The sequence below is a fragment of the Podarcis filfolensis genome (assembly GCF_964270895.1).
Source record: "Podarcis filfolensis genome assembly, chromosome: 15".
In the NCBI taxonomy this organism is placed as follows: domain Eukaryota; kingdom Metazoa; phylum Chordata; class Lepidosauria; order Squamata; family Lacertidae; genus Podarcis; species Podarcis filfolensis.
Window position 1 is genome coordinate 28,689,535 of NC_139618.1, and position 19,545 is coordinate 28,709,079.

Below are 19,545 nucleotides of genomic sequence, written 5' to 3' on the forward strand. Positions count from 1 at the left end.
TCTGGGCAGCTTTTAATATGAAGCAAAATAAGAGCCAATCTGTTTGCGGATGAGTGCGTTCATTGGTGCCACGCACACCATTTGCAATTTGCATTTTTTTAAAATTTGCACATTAAATGCAAAGGCCTGTTGAATGGCCTTCTTTGTGTTGGCCTCGACTGAGCGTTCCCCTTTCCTGCTCCAGGTGCAGACCCCTGACCCCCCCTCCCAAAGAGGGGGCACAGCCAAGTGGGGCATTTGTTCACAACTGGAAACGTCTAACCAGGATTGCCTGCTTGCTACCACCGCATTCAATCCCTGGGGATTGTGGGGAAAGTGAAAGGAAACTCCAGAAAGATGGAGGTTTGCTTTATTAGGTGGGCATCAAAATCTCTCTTTTGTCTTGAGAATTTTTCATGCATGGCATTCAGAAAAGTTACAGCAGCTTCTCTGCCTGCAGCCTTCCTCCCTTGCTTCCCCCTTCCTCCTAGGCCTTCTGCCCCTTTTAAAGTGTTCCCCCACCCCCCACTGCAAAGACCTGGGGAAAGTGCTGTGTGTAATAGCCAGGAACCCCTTCAGGGCCCCTGCGCAGTCAATCTAGGCTGCACCAACTGGATCCCTGGGGGCTTCCTTGAGCCTTTGCCCCCCATGCGCTTCAGCCTTCCTGTGGCACCAATGCCAGGAGGCCCCTGACTGCCCCCACCAGTTCGCTGAGCTCCTCCTCTTTGTCCAGCCCATGCCCCCCTCCTTTGAACAGCGTGATGTGGACACTGGCACTCTGCAGCCGCTCCGCCACCTCCAGCGCTCGCTGCCAGGGCACGGTCTCGTCCCTCAAGCCGTGCAGCAGCCGGACAGGGCAGGACACGCCGATGGATGGGCGCTCCAGCAGGCCGTGCTGCTCTGCCTCCTCAAAGAAGCCCCATTGCATGAGCAGGGGCTCCTTGCCAGCCCTAGGGAAGATGTGGAAGCCATTCTGCTGGGCTTGGCTCCTCACCTGGGCAAGAGGGCAGAAAGGGCACAGTCAAAACAGGGTGGAGCAGCGGCCACCGTGGCCTCACCCACCCCAGGGCTGAACCTAGCCCCAGTCTGGATGGCAGCAGAGCCCCAAATTTGCCACGTGGTCCTTCCATGAGAAGCATGCCCTTTGGGGGGGGCGGATACCAGGCACCCCAGTTCCCACCCCCTTGCTGTTTATTTACCATATTTACTTGAATGTAGAGCGCACCTTTTTTTGCCAAACCACATTGTGAAAATTGAGGGTGCACATTAGATTTGATGGCACCATCCAATGCTTTTTTTGTTCTGATGTTTTGGAAATTGAGGTGCGCATTAGATTCGATGGCGCATTAGATTGGCATCAATACAGTATCGGCCAAATGTCTATCCCTCCCTTCCTCCCAAATGATCCCAGGGTGTCCCCCCTCTTTGGCTAAGAGCTGCTGCTCACCTCTGCGGGGAGCCCCCTGGCATGGGCAATGAAGGCATCGACGGCAACCCCTGTGGCAACTAGCCCAGCAACTCTACCTGGGCGCTCCAGGGCCACCAGCAGCATCAGCCAGCCCCCCATGCTGGCCCCCACCAGGATCTGGAAGAAGAGGAAGAGGTGTTTGCCTTCTGCCACTATCTGGGATGGCAACCCACACCTTCTCTGGGCAACTCTGCGCTGTCCTTCAAAAGCGGCTGGTGCTTGTGCCCATCTGTGAGCTGCCTGGGCATCAGCCAGGAGGTTCCAAGAGCCCATCTGGTCCCTCCAGGCCCCTGCAGAGCCAAAAGGCCAGGTGAGCTGGAGTGGCAGTATGGGGCAATGGGCGCGGGGTTTGGTCATCCATATTGCTGGCATTAAGGCACTAATCCCATGCCAACCAGGGATGGCTTAGTGAATCACAGGGATGCTTACCTGGGGGCCACTGGTGAGCTCGTCGAACACACTCAAGGTGTCTTCCTTCCAGTCCCCCAGGCGGCTCTCTTCAAAGCAGCCATCTGACTCCCCACATCCCCGGTAGTCAAAGCTGGGGTGAGAGGAGACATTTTGAAGACCCTTCCCCCAAAGGGGCACACACCCCCATTAGGCAGAGTGGAGGCAGCAAGTGGTGGCTTTGTGAAGGACACCTCTCTGTGTGCCTGCCATCCTTTGGCCCAGGAGAGGACACTGTCCTGTCACCAGCGTGGAAGTGAAATTCAGCCATCATCTTCGACGCATGGGAGGCCATCTTTGCCTCAGGCCACAAAAGAGCCCTAAGCCCACCCCAGCAACCTCTGGAGAGTCCAAACAGCTTCTTGCTTCCCACCTGACGAACGCCCGTCCTGTCTCCCGGCAGAACTGCTCCATCCTCTGACACTTGGGGTTGGCTCTGGTGCCGTGGAAGCCCAGCAAAAAGACGACACCGGGGCTGCAGCCTGGTAGGCGGTGGTAGGCCAGGCGGGGCAGACCTTGGCGCGACAGAAACGATGGTGCCATGCTGGCAGAGCTGTAGGCAAAAACGGGGGGGGGGAGTTGCTAGATTTTTGTTAGGATCACTTTTATTGGGTTGGTATATTACAAAACATGGGATGCGGGTGGCGCTGTGGGTAAAACCTCAGCGCCTAGGACTTGCCGATCGTCAGCGGTTCGAATCCCCGCGGCGGGGTGCGCTCCCGTCGCTCGGTCCCAGCGCCTGCCAACCTAGCAGTTCGAAAGCACCCCCGGGTGCAAGTAGATAAATAGGGACCGCTTACTAGCGGGAAGGTAAACGGTGTTTCCGTGTGCTGCACTGGCTCGCCAGATGCAGCTTGTCATGCTGGCCACGTGACCCGGAAGTGTCTTCGGACAGCGCTGGCCCCCGGCCTCTTAAGCGAGATGGGCGCGCAACCGCAGAGTCGGACACGACTGGCCCGTACAGGCAGGCGTACCTTTACCTTTACCTTTTATATTACAAAACAATATAAAAAAACATGAAGGCAAAATCCAGCCGTCCCTCCACCCTCCGCAAGAGATGATGTCTGCATCCATATCTGAAGTGTATTCAAGTCCACATCATATACCCAGCTTGCAAAGGTCCTCAGAGGACGACGTCAGCCCAAGATGTTTACATGAAGTTCATTAAAGTCATTTTTCACTCTGCATGTTGAAGCTGTGCCATTCTACTGTGAATAAGTCCTTTTGCCTTAGACTTTGTGCCACTTGAAGTTTATTGGTAAGTTTCTCAAGTGCCAGTTTTCAGACCATATTATACCAATTTGCCATTGGTAAATTGGTATATATAATATGGCCTTCCATATTTATACAGTGGTACCTCTGGTTAAGAACTTAATTTGTTTCAGAGGTTTGTTCTTAACCAGAAACCGTTCTTAACCTGAGGTACCACTTTAGCTAATGGGGCCTCCCGCTGATGCCGCACGATTTCTGTTCTTATCCTGAGATAAAGTTCTTAACCCGAGGTACTACTTCTGGGTTAGCTGAGTCTGTAACCTGAAGTGTCTGTAACCCGAGGTACCACTGTATACCAATATATACCTATACTCCTTCCATATATTTCCAATACCTAGTTATAATAAGTCTTGCTGTAACTAATAGATACACACAACCAGTGGCTTAATGTGCAGATTTGCATTTTAAAAAGATTTAGCGAAGCCACTTCTAGGCATTGAACCTAGATCCCATGAGATATTAATACAAGAGTGTGTCTGAGCCAGGACAGAGGGCTTTTCCCTCCAGGCGAAGTGACCACAGTCCACCTCCATCCATGTGTCCTGATTTCAGGTCCTGCTTTAGCTCCAGCTGCTCTTGGCATGAGAATTCCACACTGGGCAATTCCACCAAGGGACAATCACTGCTTGTGGCACTTCTCTCCTGCTAATCTTCCTGTGGCACCTCAGAGCCAAGTCCTGCAGGTCTCTCTCTGCAAGCTGCTCTTCTTCTGAAGGGCAGAGGCTTGGAAAGGGTCTGGCTAAACAGAAGGTTGCAGCATCCTAGTTGCACCTGGGACTCAGCTACATTAGTAAGGAAAAGAACAGCATTTTGAATGCATTATAAACCTGCAATACCAGATGGCGCTGTAGAGCAGAAAACTTTTCTATGCAATTTTACATAGCGTTTTCTTTTCTTTTGTTATAACAATTTAATTTATGACATATTTATAGCGTGTTTTCCCCCCTGTGTGTAGATCCACTCCAGCAAGGCCAGGAAGACTTTGAGGCAGGTGCTGCCAGGGATTGTTTCCCTGCCCATCTGCTCCTTCGGTAGATTTCTGCAGCACCAAGAGACATTCTGCTGCTGCTGCTACAAGCAGTGTAGTTAGTGAGTGGAGGTGTAAGTCCTGGGTTCAAATGCCACCAGGGCCAGAGAGAGACCCACTGTGTGGCATTAGGCTCTCGCTCGGTCTTCCTTTTAGTCTCAGTTGGCCTTCTGAGCAATGTGTGCACTAAAATGATACATTTGCCTCGGCCGCCGCTTCATTCACCCACAGAGATACACATGAACCTTCACCCGACACTTGCAGGTAGACTTTGACTCTATTTGCTAGATCACTCCATGCCTGTAGCAGCCAGCCAGCCAGGCCCTCCCTCTTCCCAGCCCTAGGGCTCAGTGACAGCCTTCCTTCCCTTGGACTCTCTCCCATTTTTCTCTGCCCCTTCTCCCCAAAGTCGTCCCACCTGTGCCAAGATGGCACAGCCACTGGGTCACAGGGAGAGATCCAGTTCCTCTTCCTCCTCCATGCTGAAAGCTGCAGATTGGTTATTTCCCCCCCCCCTCCAATTTCCACAGCCCCTGCTTGGGTCCTTTAAGGGCTGTGAAGTCCTGGCACCCACCTTTTCAGCTGTGGTGCAGGCCCTGGGAAAGCAGCTGAGCGGTTGCCCTCTGTGCAGAGTCTGTGACAAACAAGCAGCCTGGAACAGAGGAATCAAACACTGGCTATTTGCTAACTCAGCAAGCTGGAGACTCATTAAGGAAGGAGGGGAAACCCCAAGCCTGGGAGCCACTGGAGGAGCGGCAGGACAGAGACGGAAGCATCAAGGGGTTGATTTCTTATGAGAGGTATGCAGAGCTAGTGCTTTCTGAGAAATCCAGTTCTGCAATGGTGAGGGAAGCCACACTGTGCATGCTCAGAGGCCCCTCTTCGTTAGACATGTTCCAAATCACACAGGAGTGCTTTCTACCTGGAACCTCAAACAGCCAGTAGGTGGAGATTTGTAATTTTCCACTGCGATTTGGCTTATGACGCCAGCATGGTTAAACCCAGCCTTTTACTCCTTGGTGCATTGGCCCTTACAAACGAGCAGGGGCTCCTTTTTACGATACCATTCTGAATTAAAGCAAGGTCCAAAGGCAGCTCATAAATTAGCATATTTTTATTTGTGAGAGCTGATGGTTAAATCTGAACACAGAACTGGCCACAGCACCCAATTTTCTGCCTTGTAAAAGATCAGGACAGCCATTAGATGTTGCTGTTACTCCATCAGCAGGTGGGACAGGGCGAGCCAGGGATAGAAGTATTGTCGCCTTGAAAGGAGAGTGTGTGTGACTGGCTCTTTATGGTTGTTTTTTAAATTGTATTATTAATTTCAGAATTTCTATCCTTTCCTTCCTCCCCAAGGAGCGCAGGGGAGCAAACAGATGCACAGTTTGAAAGCAAAAACAAAGTATAAAAGCATTAAAAGCAATTACAGTTAAAAACATATCAAAGCAATTATGCTTTAAAACATTATTCTACCCAGTGATTGTGGGCTTTCCAGAAGTCAATACAGATGTATGCTTTTCAAATTACTCCATAGGTCCTTTCTCTGCCCCTCCTGAATATGGATTTTGGACCTAGTCCCAGTGCATGTTTGGGGTGAAGACGCCTAAGCCATTCAGTGAAAGATTCTGCCTGGGGTGGGGGTCGGGGGGTCGGGTAGGAATGGACATAGTGTCAGGCCCTGTTGTCTGCAAAAAGAGCCAGTATGCTAGTTCTTTCTTATTCAGTATGCCATTTCCTTTTAATACCATACTTTTGATACCATCAACCATGACATCCTTCTGGACCGTCTAGGAGCTAGGAGCGGCACTGTTATACAGTGGTTCCGCTCCTTCCGCCTGGGTCGTGTCCAGAAAGTGATGTTGGGGGATGAGTGTTCAGACCCCTGGGCTCTTACTTGTGGGGTGCCTCAGGGTTCTGTCCCCCTTGCTTTTTAACATCTATTTGAACCCGCTGGGAGAGATCATCAGAGGGTTTGGGCTGGGTGTTCATCAGTGTGCGGATGATACCCAGCTCTACCTCTCCTTTAAATCAGAACCAGTGAAGGAGGTGAAGGTCCTGTGTGAGTGTCTGGAGGCGGTTGGAGGACGGATGGTGGCTAACAGATTGAGGTTGAATCCTGACTAGACAGAAGTACTGTTTTGGGGGGACAGGGAGTGGGCGGCTGTAAAGGACTCCCTGGTCCTGCATGGGGTAACTGTGCCTCTGAAGGACTAGGTGCACAGCCTAGGAGGCATTTTGGACTCACAGCTGTCCATGGAGACATATTATCAATTCTGTGTCCAGGGCAGCTGTCTACCAGCTCCATCTGGTACGCAGGCTGAGACCCTACCTGCCCGCGGACTGTCTCGCCAGAGTGGTGCATGCTCCAGTTATCTCCTGCTTGGACTACTGCAGTGCGCTCTACGTGGGGCTACCTTTGAAGGTGACCCGGAAACTACAACTTATCCAGAATGTGGCAGCTAGACTGGTGACTGGGAGTGACTGCTGACACCATATAACACTGGTCCTGAAAGACTTACATTGGCTCCCAGTACATTTCCAAGCACAAATCAAAGTGTTGATGCTGACCTTTAAAGCCCTACCGGTAAATGGCCTCGGCCCAGTATACCTGAAGGAGCGTCTCCACCCCCATCGTTCAGCCCAGACACTTAAGTCCAGCTCCAAGGGCCTTCTGGCGGTTCCCTCACTGTGAGAAGTGAGGTTACAGGGAACCAGGCAAAGGGCCTTTTTGGTGGTGGCACCTGCCCTGTGGAATGCCCTCCCACTAGATGTCAAGGAGATAAACAATTATCTGACTTTTAGAAGACAGCCGTGTTTAGGGAAGTTTTTAATGTTTGATGTTTTCTTGTGTTTTTATATCCTGTTGGAAGCCACCCAGAGTGGCTGGGGAGGCCCAGCCAGATGGGCTGGGTATAAGTAATAAATTATTATTATTATTATTATCATTATTATTATTATTATTAGCCTTTATTTGTACAGTGCATTTCAAGCGTAAAAAGCATCTCTCTCTCTCTCTCTCTCTCTCTCTCTCTCTCTCACACACACACACACACAATTACAACAGCCCTGCAAAGTAGGACAGTGTTGCTCCCCTGTTGCTAAAGTGGGGACTGAGGCTGAGAGAAGATTGACTTGTTTAAGGCAGCTAGTGCATTTGTTTCCAGATATGGAGTTGAACCAGTGAGTTCTGCCTTAAGCTTGACTACTATCCTGAGCCCACTTCTTTCTTTCCTCATTTTTACTCTCCAGAAAGGCTTTATTTACATTATTCTGGTGGTTCTTGTAACCTGTGTCCCCCGCACCTTTTCCAGCTGCAAGATTACTTCTGAAGGATGCATCAACCAGAGCTTCAGATGAAGATACGAAGCTGCAAATAGCACGTTTCTCAGTCATTTGTGTAGCACTTACCACTTACCATTCAGTGATTAATTATGTAAACTAAAAATTAAAAACCCACACCAGACTTGGAAACTGGGCTGGATCTAGACACACCAGAGAAGCGTTTCAGTTAAATGTGTTGCAAACTTTGTATGAGAATTCAGGTTAGCAAAAACGGACCTCCACAGCGCCATCTGGTGTCACAGTGTTAGAATACATAAACAATGCGTATAAAGTATTTTTGTTCTTCGCTGATGTAGCTGAGCCCCTGGATTCGAATCTTAACTCAGCTATGGACTTAGTGGAACAGCTCACTCCCTCACATCAGCCTCGGTTCCCCAAATGTCAATTAGAAATAAGTTGGTGTCCTGCCTTACAGAATTATTTACTATAAATCTTGTAAAGCACTTTGTGATATGCAGCTGCGGTCAGTTCTGGCGAGGCCAAGAACTCGAGTCAAAAACAAAGGGGGATGAGGAGCCAGAGAGGGCTCTGGTTGTGCAGCAAAAACTCCCATCATCTTGGAGATTCAAAGTTGAACTGTTACAATACCTGTTAATCTCCTGTGGAAGAATTTCAGGGCATCTTTATTGGGCAAATGTTTAGATCCATGTGGGGGGAAGATATTCATCCATTACTATCTTAAAAGAGATCTTTACAGTGGTACCTCGGGTTAAGTACTTAATTCGTTCCGGAGGTCCGTACTTAACCTGAAACTGTTCTTAACCTGAAGCACCACTTTAGCTAATGGGGCCTCCTGCTGCTGCTGCACCGCCGGAGCACGATTTCTGTTCTCATCCTGAAGCAAAGTTCTTAACCCGAGGAACTATTTCTGGGTTAGCAGAGTCTGTAACCTGAAGCGTATGTAACCTGAAGCGTATGTAACCCGAGGTACCACTGTACTCAGCAGGGAGGGACTAGATGGTTGCAAAATCTTGCACCCAACATCTTGAGGGCCGTTAGGCTGTAACTCACCAGGTGTTGCAAAATCAAGCGTTATTATTCAAACAAGGTTAGCTCTCACTGGTACCTTATTCCTCCCGCACCTCAACCCTAGCAAATTCTTTATATTCTGACCTCACAGGGAAAGCAGTGATGAGGTCAGAGCAGAGCCCCCCTCCCTTCCCCCCCTCCCTCCCTCAGCATCCTCTGAGCAAAGCCTGGAACAAAGTCCTGCCTAAAAAAGGACAGACTCCCTCTGGTCAGGCCCAGGCAGAAACCACCGTCTCTGACTCAGGCACGTGGGGAATGTCTCTGGAAGGCTCCTTCATCACTGTCTTTTGGAGTCTTTCCCCAAATATGGTGTCTGGAGAGCGGAGTGGTGTGGGGGTGGCTTGGTGGGGAAGGGCCGGCGATGATGTCACTGGTCAAGGAGCTGGAAGAGCCTTTTAGCCCCAGTCCCAGCCTCCGCTGGCTGCAGAGCGTGGCCAGAGCATCATTGGAGGAGAGCAACGCAGAGCAACTCCTAGTAAGTGCCTCTTTTTAGGTGTTCTTGGGAAACATGTGTAGGGGGTGCTGGGCAGAGGGATGATGGAGCTGCTGGGCTGGTTAAGCTGATGGCAGTGCAGCACATTTCAAATGACTTAAGCAGGCAATGGAGAAGTTGCACATCCCAGGAGCGTCTGGTATCTTCTTCACCTGTAGCGAGCCAGGCATGCTCTTGGAAGAAAGGCAAACAGGCGATGGGATGGATACATTCCAAACTCTACTCCACAGACAATCCATGGCTAAATGGGTCCTCCATCTGCAGCGGCTAATACAGACCCTCCAAGTGTCCCTATTCCCAGGGACAGTCCCGGATTTACAGAAGCCGTCCCTGTTTCTGATTTGATCCTGGAATGTGCCGCTTTTCCTTAGGACGTCCCTATTTTCATTGGAGAAAGCTTGTAGCTAAGTGACCCCCAAGCAAAGGAGATGCGCAACTATACAGTGGTACCTCGGGTTACATACGCTTCAGGTTACATACGCTTCAGGTTACAGAATCCGCTAACCCAGAAATAGTACCGCGGGTTAAGAACTTTGCTTCAGGATGAGAACAGAAATCGTGCGGCGGCAGCACAGCGGCAGCAGGAGGCCCCATTAGCTAAAGTGGTGCTTCAGGTTAAGAACAGTTTCAGGTTAAGAACAGACCTCCAGAATGAATTAAGTACGTAACCAGAGGTACCACTGTACAACTATACAGGCAGACCTGTACGGGGAAGTTTTCTAATGCTTGATGTTTTGTTGTGTTTTTGTACATGTTGGAAGCCACCCAGAGTGGCTGGGGCAACCCAGTCAGATGGGTGGGGTATAAATAACAAAATTATTAATCTTATGGACTAGGACATCCCTATTTTCATTGGAGAAATGTTGGAGGGTATACTAATGGGCAAACTTTAAGGAAGGATGGTGCTCTTCTTATGAGCTTCCTGAAGGCATCTGACCGGCTTCTGTAAGAAAGCAACTCTCCGGAGCCTGAGGGACCCTTGCTGTGGTCCATTCAGCATCCCCAACTAGAAAGAGGCAATCTTTGGCCAGCAGGGATCCACAGCTTCTGTATGCGCTGCCTTGGCTGTGGCCCAGGCTGGGTGGGTGAACTTGAGTCAGAGCAAGGAGGGGCAGCTGGATTGGGCACCTTCTCTGAGTTCTCTTGAACTTTGTGCAGGAAAGTAGCCAGAAGGGTCTGGCTGGGGGAACTTGCTGCAGCTTGTAGAACAAGCACTGTTTTGCACAGGCAAATCTGATAACAGACTGGTGCTATTTTTCGAGCCTGTCGGTTGCATAAAAAGAATCGTTGCTTCTCTGGTACCCTCTGAATGAACCTCTGCAGAAGTCACTATTTGCCACTGATGCTGCCTGTACAATTTCCTATACATAGAATCATAGAGGGACCTCAAGGTTCATCTAGTCCAACCTCCCACAATGCAGGAATCTCAACTAAAGCATCCATGACAGGTGGCCATCCAATCTCTGCTTAAGAGCTTCCAAGGAAGGAGAGCCCCCAACCTTCCAAGGGAGTCTGTTGTGCTGCTGAACAGCTCTTACTGTTTCCCTCCCCCCCCCCCCGATGTTTAGATGGAATCTCCTGTCTTGTTACTTGAAGCCCTTGGTCTGTCTCCAACCCTCCAGAGCAAGAGAAAACAAGCTTGCTCCATCTTCCATGTGACAGCCCTTGAGATCTTTGAAGATGCCTATCATATCTCCCCTCACTCTCCTCTTTTCTAGACTAAACATACCCAGCGTGTTTTGTTTGTTCAAAACTATTTTGCACCAAGAGTGTGACCACCAGCAGAGTGGTATATATGGGGGCAACCAGGGGGCCAATGCTGGCCAAGCGTGTGTGGCTAGCGGACCATCATGCTAGCCTTGGTGGCTTCTCCGGCTGTTTCTAACAGATCAACCTCGGATATTCTGGAGTGGCTCTTTCCATCCAGCGCAGCCTGGCCTTCCATGGGTCATTGTGAGGAAAGCCTTTGGGATATGCTTGTGTGCCCCCGTTCCCAAGCAGTTCATTTTGTGCTCCATCGGAGAAGTGTGCCATGTGGAACTTGGCTTTCATGGAGGCTGCGAAACAGAGCCTGGGCAACAGGCAGGGAAATAAAGACTTGCAAAAGCATCTCTCTGCCCCAGGGAATTAATCTCCAAGGAGCTTTGACTTCAAGAAAGTGAAGGGAACACTAAAGTAGGGATCAACCTACCTTGACAGGTTTGGGATCTGCTGGGGTGGGGCAGGGCACAAGGAAGGCTGGTTGAAGCTGTTGCTCAAGTGTGTCGAAGCACAGGGAATCTTTGCCATCCCTACTTTCCAACCTCCCTTCCCCCAGGTCTGTGGCTGACAGCCCCACTGGGAAAGTTGAGGTACTGCCCATCCTTCCAGGCTGTGCCTCTTGACTGGAGGGTCTTCCCAACAGGATGCCTGTGCTAGTGGAATTCCTAGAACCATAGGCTGCGCTGGATGGAAAGAGCCACTCCAGAATATCCGAGGCTGATCTGTTAGAAACAGCCGGAGAAGCCACCAAGGCTAGCATGATGGTCCGCTAGCCACACACGCTTGGCCAGCATTGGCCCCCTGGTTGCCCCCCATATATACCACTCTGCTGGTGGGCACTGAAGGCGGGATGACCCCAGGCACCCATGCTGTATATAGTTGTTGTTGTTGTTGTTTGTACCCTGCCCATCTGGCTGGGTTTCCCTAGCCACTCTGGGCGGCTTCCAGCAAACTACAAAAACATAATAAAACATCAAAACATTAAAAACTTAATGTTAACAAAACATTAAAAACTTTATAAAATATTAAAAACTTCCCGATACAGAGCTGCCTACAGATGTCTTCTACAAATTGGATAGTTCTTTATCTCCTTGATGTCCCATGGGAGGACGTCCCACAGGGAGGGCACTACCACCGAGAAGGCCCTGCAGCATGAAACACGCTGCAGATTTTAGTGTTACGTCTGCATTACATTCACACCTTTCCTGCAACGCAGTCAAGGTGTGGCATGTATGGTGCCTTCCACATTTTATCATCACAACCCTGTGAGGTAAGTTAGGCTGTCTGTCCCACGGTCACACCTCAAGGGTGGGGATTTGAACTCTGGTCTCCCGGGTCCTAGTCAAACACTCCAAACATGATGCCACAGGTTCCCCACCATAGACACTTATTTTGGCTGGCATAAGAGAGCTCGCAGCCTCAGCTCGGAGCCAGCACAGCCTTCCTTCACCCCCACTTCCAGTGTCAGCGAGTCCCAGGCTTTTCAAGCCCAGGAACACCAGCGCCTTGCCAGACAGAGCAAAAGATCCCAGGCTCACTGCCTCGCCACCAGGCCTAGCTTCCATTTAACACTTAATGTGGGGCTCTGAGGCATCAACCTCACCAGCCAAGGCTTACGGTCAAGACCGGACTTACTTGGGACCTGAACATTTCAATACTGGGAATAAAAGACCTGCTGTGGAACTTGTACATTTGCATGTGACAATGTGCAACTTCTGCATTTGGCGTGAGCCGTTCAGCCGGTCTTGGTGTGCATGATGCACCAGCGCGCATGGAAGTCGCTTTCTGGTGGGACGATTCCACGAGGATTCTCTTCTTTACTTCGGAATAAACTATTGGCATGCCTTTGTCCTCCCATCAGATGCCGGAGAGCAAGAGAGGGGTGGGGCAGATGGAGAACAAAGGGCACTAGAGGGCAACAGCCTCTGGGTCATGCTAGTCTACAAACAAGGACTTTGGGCCTCCGCCTTCTACACAGTGGCCTTGTTGCAGCATCCTCTTTCTAGCAAAGGTTGCTAAGCACAGTGTTGGCAGTTTCCCAGATGCAGCTGGGGTTTTTTAGTGTGTGTGTGTGTGTGTGTGTGTGTGTGTGTGTGTGTGTGTAAAGGACAGAAATGCTGAGCAAATGCCTTATCTAGGGTTGCAATCCATCTGGGAAATCCCAGACATGTAATCTTTTGGGGGGCCAACATGCAAATGTCCAGGGTTTTTGGGGGGGCTTAGTTTTATTTGGGGGGGTTGCACGTGGCTTGGGCTCAGGCCCCTCTGCATACTGCGACCGCTGCCAGCCCAAGCCAAGGAAAGGCAGTGTCTCGACCTGTCCTCTTTTTTGCTTTTGAGATATGGCAACCCTACCTTATCTGTTCTTTGGGCTTTTCTCTGCAGTCAGAAATAAAGTTTATGCATCTCTACCCATCACCCGGGACGCAGGTGGTGCTGTGGGTTAAACCACAGAGACTAGGACTTGTCGATCAGAAGGTCGGCGGTTCAAATCCCCATGACAGGGTGAGCTCTCGTTGCTCGGTCCCTGCTCCTGCCAACCTAGCAGATCGAAAGCACGTCAAAGTGCAAGTAGATAAATAGGTACCACTCCTGTGGGAAGGTAAACGGCGTTTCCATGCGCTGCTCTGGTTCGCCAGAAGCGGCTTAGTCATGCTGGCCACATGACCCAGAAGCTGTACGCTGGCTCCCTCGGCCAATAAAGCGAGATGGGTGCCGCAACCCCAGAGTCGGCCATGACTGGACCTAATGGTCAGGGGTCCCTTTACCTTTTTACCCATCACCCACAAATGTACACAGATGGGGAAATGGGAATGGTTCTTAATTCAGATCCCTCTGGGATGCAGAGGGTGCTGCCTATCTTGCTGGTCACATTCCCATGCTCCTGACCCCAGCTGCTCTCCGTGTTTTGCTCTGTGGGGCAGGGGCAGGATTCTCCCGGCATCTGCCATTCTCCCAGAACCCACTTCCCAGCTTCTCTGAGCCAACCTCACCTCCCTGCCCACCTCTCTTTCTGTCTTCCCAGGTTTTCCTCCTCCTTCTCCAACAAGCATGGCAAACAAAGGACCTTCCTTTGGCCTGAGCAGAGACGTCCAGGCCAAGATTGAGAAGAAATACGATGATGAATTGGAAGAGCGACTGGTGGAGTGGGTTGTGCTCCAGTGTGGGGCAGATGTGGGGCGCCCCGAACGTGGCAGGCTGGGCTTCCAGGTCTGGCTGAAGAACGGCATTGTAAGCACTGAACATCCCCCTGCTTGTCTCTTTGTCTCCCTGACCTTGGGGCTCAGCTGCGGACTGCGTGGTGTAATGGCAAAGGAAACAGTGATTTGGGGCATGAAGAGTATTTTCTTAAACTGCCCAACTAATCTTATGAGCCCCTCACCCACCACTATTTGATCATGGGGTTCCCAGGTTAAATGGGGGGAACAAAGACTCCAGGCACATGGAAGCCCTGGTATGCAGGCAGCCTCCATCAGTCCATCGGTTTCTTATAACTGCAGCCCACCGTTTTCCCATCGTGGAGCCCAAGGCAGCAGTGGTGGACTTTGGGGTCTCAAATGGCCCCCTCATACTCCGTTCGAAATCATAATTGCGGCATCTCCAGCAGTGCCCCTGAGGCTCCTTGCCCAGGGTGACCAAACCAGTTGTGGTCCCCAGAATCTGTCTCTGGATAAGGCAGCAAGATTTGTGCCCAGGCACTCGCCTACCAAAGCCCTAATCAGACCCAGGCCTGCTTAGCTTCAGTAAGAGGGTGGCTTCCTGGGCCTTCAGGCCATATCCCAGGGCCCGTTCTGTTTGGCCACTTTGGCAGCTACACTTTTGACCTGCTCCAAGGTTTGCAAACGCAAATGCTTCCTTGAGCCAGGAGGAAACCAGCCTGTCTAATCGAACCAACCACACATGCACTCAACCAGGATTATGTGTGAGGTCTTACAAAGCTTGCTCCTTGTCATTGTCACTCTCTGAAATAGGGGAGACCCCGGTCTCTCTTATGAGGTTTCCCAATACATTTTGCCGCCTGAGATCATAGCATGATAGAGTTGGAAGGGACGTTGAGGATCACCTAGTCCAACTTTCTGCAATGCATTAACATGCAGCTGCCCCGTATGGGGATTGAACCTGTAACCTTGGCATTATCAGCACCACGCTCTAACTAAATGAGCTATCCAGGACAAGATATCAAACACACTCACACATTCCTCATCTAGAAGCCAACTGGATTAGCAGCTGACTCTTCTTGAGCTATCAGGCTGGTTTAGGGGACCCAGGATAAACTGTGTGGTGTGCACAGCTCTGTCCTCCAACAGAGGGGAATAGCTGGTGGGGGGTCACAAAGAAGAGCTGGGGGGAATCCACTTCTGCCTCCCTTCCAGCACCTGCCACCTGAGGTGGCTGCCTCATTCTGTCTAATGCTAGGGCCAGCCCTGGGGTTTCCAGTGACATGTGATGCTCGAAGCCCTTGAGTGACTGTGGCTCCCTTCGCTTCCTCTGGCAGATCCTAGGCAAGTTGATCAACAGTCTTTGTGCTTCCAAGCCTGTGAAGATCCCTGATACTCCTCCTAGCATGGTCTTCAAGCAGATGGAACAGATAGCCCAGTTCCTGAAGGCGGCAGAGGACTACGGTGTGGTGAAGACGGACATTTTCCAGACGGTCGATCTGTTTGAAGGTGGGAGGATAAGGAAGGCCTTCTGAGGCAGGTGGCAATGAGCAGGCAACAGAGAGCTCACAAAAAGTGGAAGGGAATGAGTGTGAAAATGCCTCTTGGCCTCTCCCCTGTAAAATTGGCATGACGTTTGCCTTCATGGCAATAATGCAAAGTAAACTGTCATTGTATAGTGAACACACAGAGAGGCAGGCAGTGGCATCTCCAAGACAGTGCAAAAGCAAGGCAGGACTTGAACCCAGTGCAGTCCAACCATCCAACCCATTCAGGTTCAGACCTCTGCTAACATTTCTTGCCCCTCCTTTAGAATATTCCACCTGGCTGAACATTTGCTGGAGGAATATTGGCTTTCTAGGTTCAAGCTCTGTCTAGGTAGAAGCTGCCTGGACCTCAAGAGATGGGGAGCCATTTCCAGTTCCCTTCTGGACAACCTTGGGGGGCGGGGCACATGCCAGTATTGGGCGGGGCCAGAGGCAAAAGTGGGTGGAGCAATGGACGTGAAGCTGGTACAGTAGGCTAGCTTCTATGCAAACTCTCATGCACTCCTCTCTGTCCTCCACCCAGACAAGCCACAGGCACGATCCGAGTTAAGGACGCATTTCAAGCCAGGCAAAAGATACTTAGCATTTGAAGTAGGATGAGAGAGCAGCAAGGGTGGTCTGGGGAGGGAGCAAGTGTGGATTTTCATCCTTGGCCATGGGGCTGAAGCCTATAAGACATGCCTGGGTCATCTGGCAGTGGCCTGTCCTGGTTTGGAACAGATTTTGGGATTTGCTGCTTGGAACCTTTGACATGCCAGATGTTGATGAACTACAACTCCCATCAGCTACCGCAGGCATAATCCGTGGCCACAGGTGGTGGGAGTTGTAGTTCAGCAACATTTGGAGGACCAAGGGCTCTGCACACCTGGTTTACTTCCTGAGCATAGGAAGCTGCCTGGAGCAGAACCAGATCCTTGGCCCGTTCAGCTCAGTTTGGGCTACTGTGACTCTCCAGGGTTTGAAGCTTTCCCATCCCTAAGAACAGAGACAATGTGCTAGTGAGTTGTGGCTCTTGAGAATGCCATTGGTGCCTTGACTCAGCCCAAACTAAGAATAATCACCTTCTCTCTCATCCTAGCAAAGGACATGGCCGCAGTTCAGAGGACGCTGATGGCCTTGGGCAGCCTTGCTGTGACTAAGAACGATGGACAGTATCGTGGAGACCCTTCCTGGTTCATGAAGTAAGTGGCATCTGAGCCTCTCTGGGGAGTCGAGCCAAGAAGAGCAGCAGGTGGATCAGGCCCAAAGGGATCTTGTTCTCGTGTCCCAGTTGGAGGCCACAAGCAGGTTCTGAGCGCAAGAAGCTGCCTGAACCCCAATTTTTATTTCTAGGAGAGGGTACTAAGAGGCATTCTGCCCATTTAGACTTGGACAGAATTCTCACAGGGGTAATGGAACTCAAATTCAGTTCAGCTTGCCATGACTATAGCATTCACCTAGTGAATGCTTCCATTTCCAAATCCCCAGTGCTATAATGCGGAAATTCATCCTTTGGCAGCCAGATTTCTGCACAAAAAGGGATTCCTGAGCAATAGACCTCAATTTAGATGCAGAATTTGTGTTAATGTTCCAACAAACAAAGAAATAAAAAACCCAGCCTTGCACCAGGGGGCAGGATAGTGATTTGGGGGGTGGGGTGAGTAGGGCTGGGCAACATCTGGTTTTCAACATCGTGATACATCACCAGCTATACATGATGAGGTACCAATGTATCATGATGTCTGAAATAAGGATGGAGCTACGTAGAGGCACTGGCTGGCTTCACGGTTTTCCCCGCATCAGGATTTTTGCCAGTGCCTGCTCTTGTGATTTGCTGTCTCCTGCAGAGGTTTCTTTTTAAATTTATTTATTCATTTTTTCAATACAAACAACCACCACCAAAAAACACATACAACAAAAACCACAATAACACTAATAACACAATTTAACAATTCAGATTTGAGTACTGATATACCTATAACTACACCATTTTAACAAAATTCCCCCACCTCTCCTCCCCCTACTTCCCACCACTGTCCACCTTATTGCTTAAGTATTCCTTCCAGATTTCTTCATATTTATCCATTCTTAATTTGCGTCAACATGCAATTCATTCGTATGTGGCTAGTCTGTCCATATTGTCAATCCATGTGCTCAATGGAATCTTTTTTTGTGGCTCTTCCAATTCATCAAAACAAGTTTTTTTGCTTCTAATATGGCACGGTACATCCATTTTTTTTGACCCCTTGTAATCTCCCACGTTTCCAGTATATAATTTAGAATTAAATTCAATTCCCCTAAATAACAATTTTTTTTTATTACTCTTGCTATATATATTCTCGCCTCGCACCAAAATGATCTTATCATTGGGCACTTAATCATCATATGTACTAAGTTCGCATTTTTACTCCCACATCTCCAGCATTTGTCAGAGTTAACAGGGGCTGCAGGAATTGAGAGAAGCATTGACTGGCTTCACGCTATCCCCCACACTGTGATTTTTGCATTGCACACGCATGCATAATTATATATATGAGAAACCGGTATCACGATATGGACTTCAAACCAGTTTGGGCCGATATATCGCTCAGCCTTAGTGGCGAGTACTGCAAGAAGTGAGATTGCTGACCCTGTTTTCCTCTCTTTTTTTAACCGTAGGAAAGCCCAGGAGAACCGGCGGGACTTCTCAGACAGTCAGCTGAAAGAGGGCAAGAACGTGATCGGTCTACAAATGGGCTCCAACCAGGGTGCCTCGCAGGCAGGCATGACAGGCTATGGCCGACCCCGACAGATCATCAGCTAAGCAGAATGCAACCCTCCCCACCCCCTAGCAGAACTGGCCCTGCAGCTCCTGCACAAAGAGCCCCAATGCCACCCCGACGAATCATGCCGCAGGGGCAGCAACGGCCGCCAACTGGGAATTTTTTGGGAGAACCTTTCAAAACCTTTCACCTTAACTCTGCCCCAGAAGTTACTACCTGGGAGCAGGAGGATTCTTACAAGGTTGCTACATGGCAACAGCCCCCCCCCCCAAGCATTCTGCTTGCTTCATCTCCACGCCAAATGCCAGTCCCTTGCATGCTCGCTGCTTTGCTGCTTTTGCCCCTTGCAAAGCTGAGGAAGTGGCCATTCACAAAGCCAAGGGCAGGAGGGGAGAGGGGATATTGAAGCCCTGGCAATGGAAAACCTTGTCCCTGATGCATATTTGAACGTGGCTGAAACTTGCACATAAGTAAGACCTCTACGTAAGTGGCGGAGGAGAGTGTGCCTCTCACCCATTTTGTACTTTGTTGTTGTTCATCCATTAAAAACAATGACTCTTTTTTTTAGGCTGTTTTCTTGGCTGTGTATCTGGAGCTGCTCCTTTCTGTTGCTGCAGTTATGATGCCGGGAGTAGAAGGGCAAACTCCCTAAAGAATCCATTTCCTCCTCATTTTAGTGACTGCCTCAGTCTGGCCACTGGGGCTTCCCTGCTTCTGGGCAAAGTGCTAAAGCCAGCAGGTGCGGGGCGAGCCCTTTAAGAAGGCAGGCTGAGCCGTTGCCAAAGTACCCAGAGAAGCTATTTGCTTCATCGCTCGGTTGGCTAGAGCGTGGTACTGATAACACCAAGGTCGCAGGTTTGATCCCCGTGTGGGACGGCTGCATATTCCTGCATTGCAGGGGGGGTCGCTGATCCTTAGCGTCCCTTCCAACTCTACAATTTTGCAATTCTACGAAGGGCAGAGAAAAGTGGCCAAAGGGCGGCAGTCCTCTTGGGAAGTTCCCTTTCAGTGTTGAGAGGGGAAAACACAGCAACAAGGAAAATAAAGGTAAATGTAAAGGTACCCCTGACCATTAGGTCCAGTCGTGACCGACTCTGGGGTTGCGGCGCTCATCTTGCTTTATTGGCCGAGGGAGCCGGCGTACAGCTTCCGGGTCATGTGGCCAGCATGACTAAGCCGCTTCTGGCGAACCAGAGCAGCGCACGGAAACGTCGTTTACCTTCCAACCGGAGCAGTACCTATTTATCCACTTGCACTTTGACGTGCTTTCAAACTGCT

The 19,545-nt window shown here is 50.2% G+C and overlaps 2 protein-coding genes across 5 annotated transcripts; one reads left to right on the forward strand and one right to left on the reverse strand.

The window, feature by feature from the left end:
* Nucleotides 1–332: 332 nt before the first annotated feature.
* LOC310750622 (palmitoyl-protein thioesterase ABHD10, mitochondrial-like) lies at nucleotides 333–5,008 on the reverse strand. 4 transcript variants are annotated; one of them, XM_083589072.1, is made up of 5 exons: nucleotides 4,768–5,008; nucleotides 2,268–2,447; nucleotides 1,877–1,988; nucleotides 1,427–1,564; nucleotides 333–973 (listed from the first exon to the last, which is right to left on the reverse strand). In XM_083589072.1, the coding sequence occupies exons 2-5, from the start codon at nucleotides 2,435–2,437 to the stop codon at nucleotides 635–637; spliced, it is 759 nt and encodes a 252-aa protein (XP_083445198.1). In that variant the 5' UTR covers nucleotides 2,438–2,447; nucleotides 4,768–5,008; the 3' UTR covers nucleotides 333–634. The 4 variants fall into 4 exon arrangements, with proteins under 4 accessions (XP_083445198.1, XP_083445199.1, XP_083445197.1 ...); XM_083589073.1 differs by lacking the exon at nucleotides 4,768–5,008 and adding an exon at nucleotides 3,830–3,838; XM_083589071.1 differs by lacking the exon at nucleotides 4,768–5,008 and adding an exon at nucleotides 3,694–3,800.
* A 3,889-nt stretch (nucleotides 5,009–8,897) lies between these two features.
* Nucleotides 8,898–18,828, forward strand: TAGLN (transgelin). Its single transcript, XM_083589141.1, has 5 exons — nucleotides 8,898–9,042; nucleotides 13,847–14,052; nucleotides 15,317–15,488; nucleotides 16,605–16,707; nucleotides 18,164–18,828. Exons 2-5 carry the CDS (start codon nucleotides 13,873–13,875, stop codon nucleotides 18,306–18,308), a joined length of 600 nt encoding a protein of 199 aa, XP_083445267.1. The 5' UTR covers nucleotides 8,898–9,042; nucleotides 13,847–13,872; the 3' UTR covers nucleotides 18,309–18,828.
* Nucleotides 18,829–19,545: the final 717 nt, after the last annotated feature.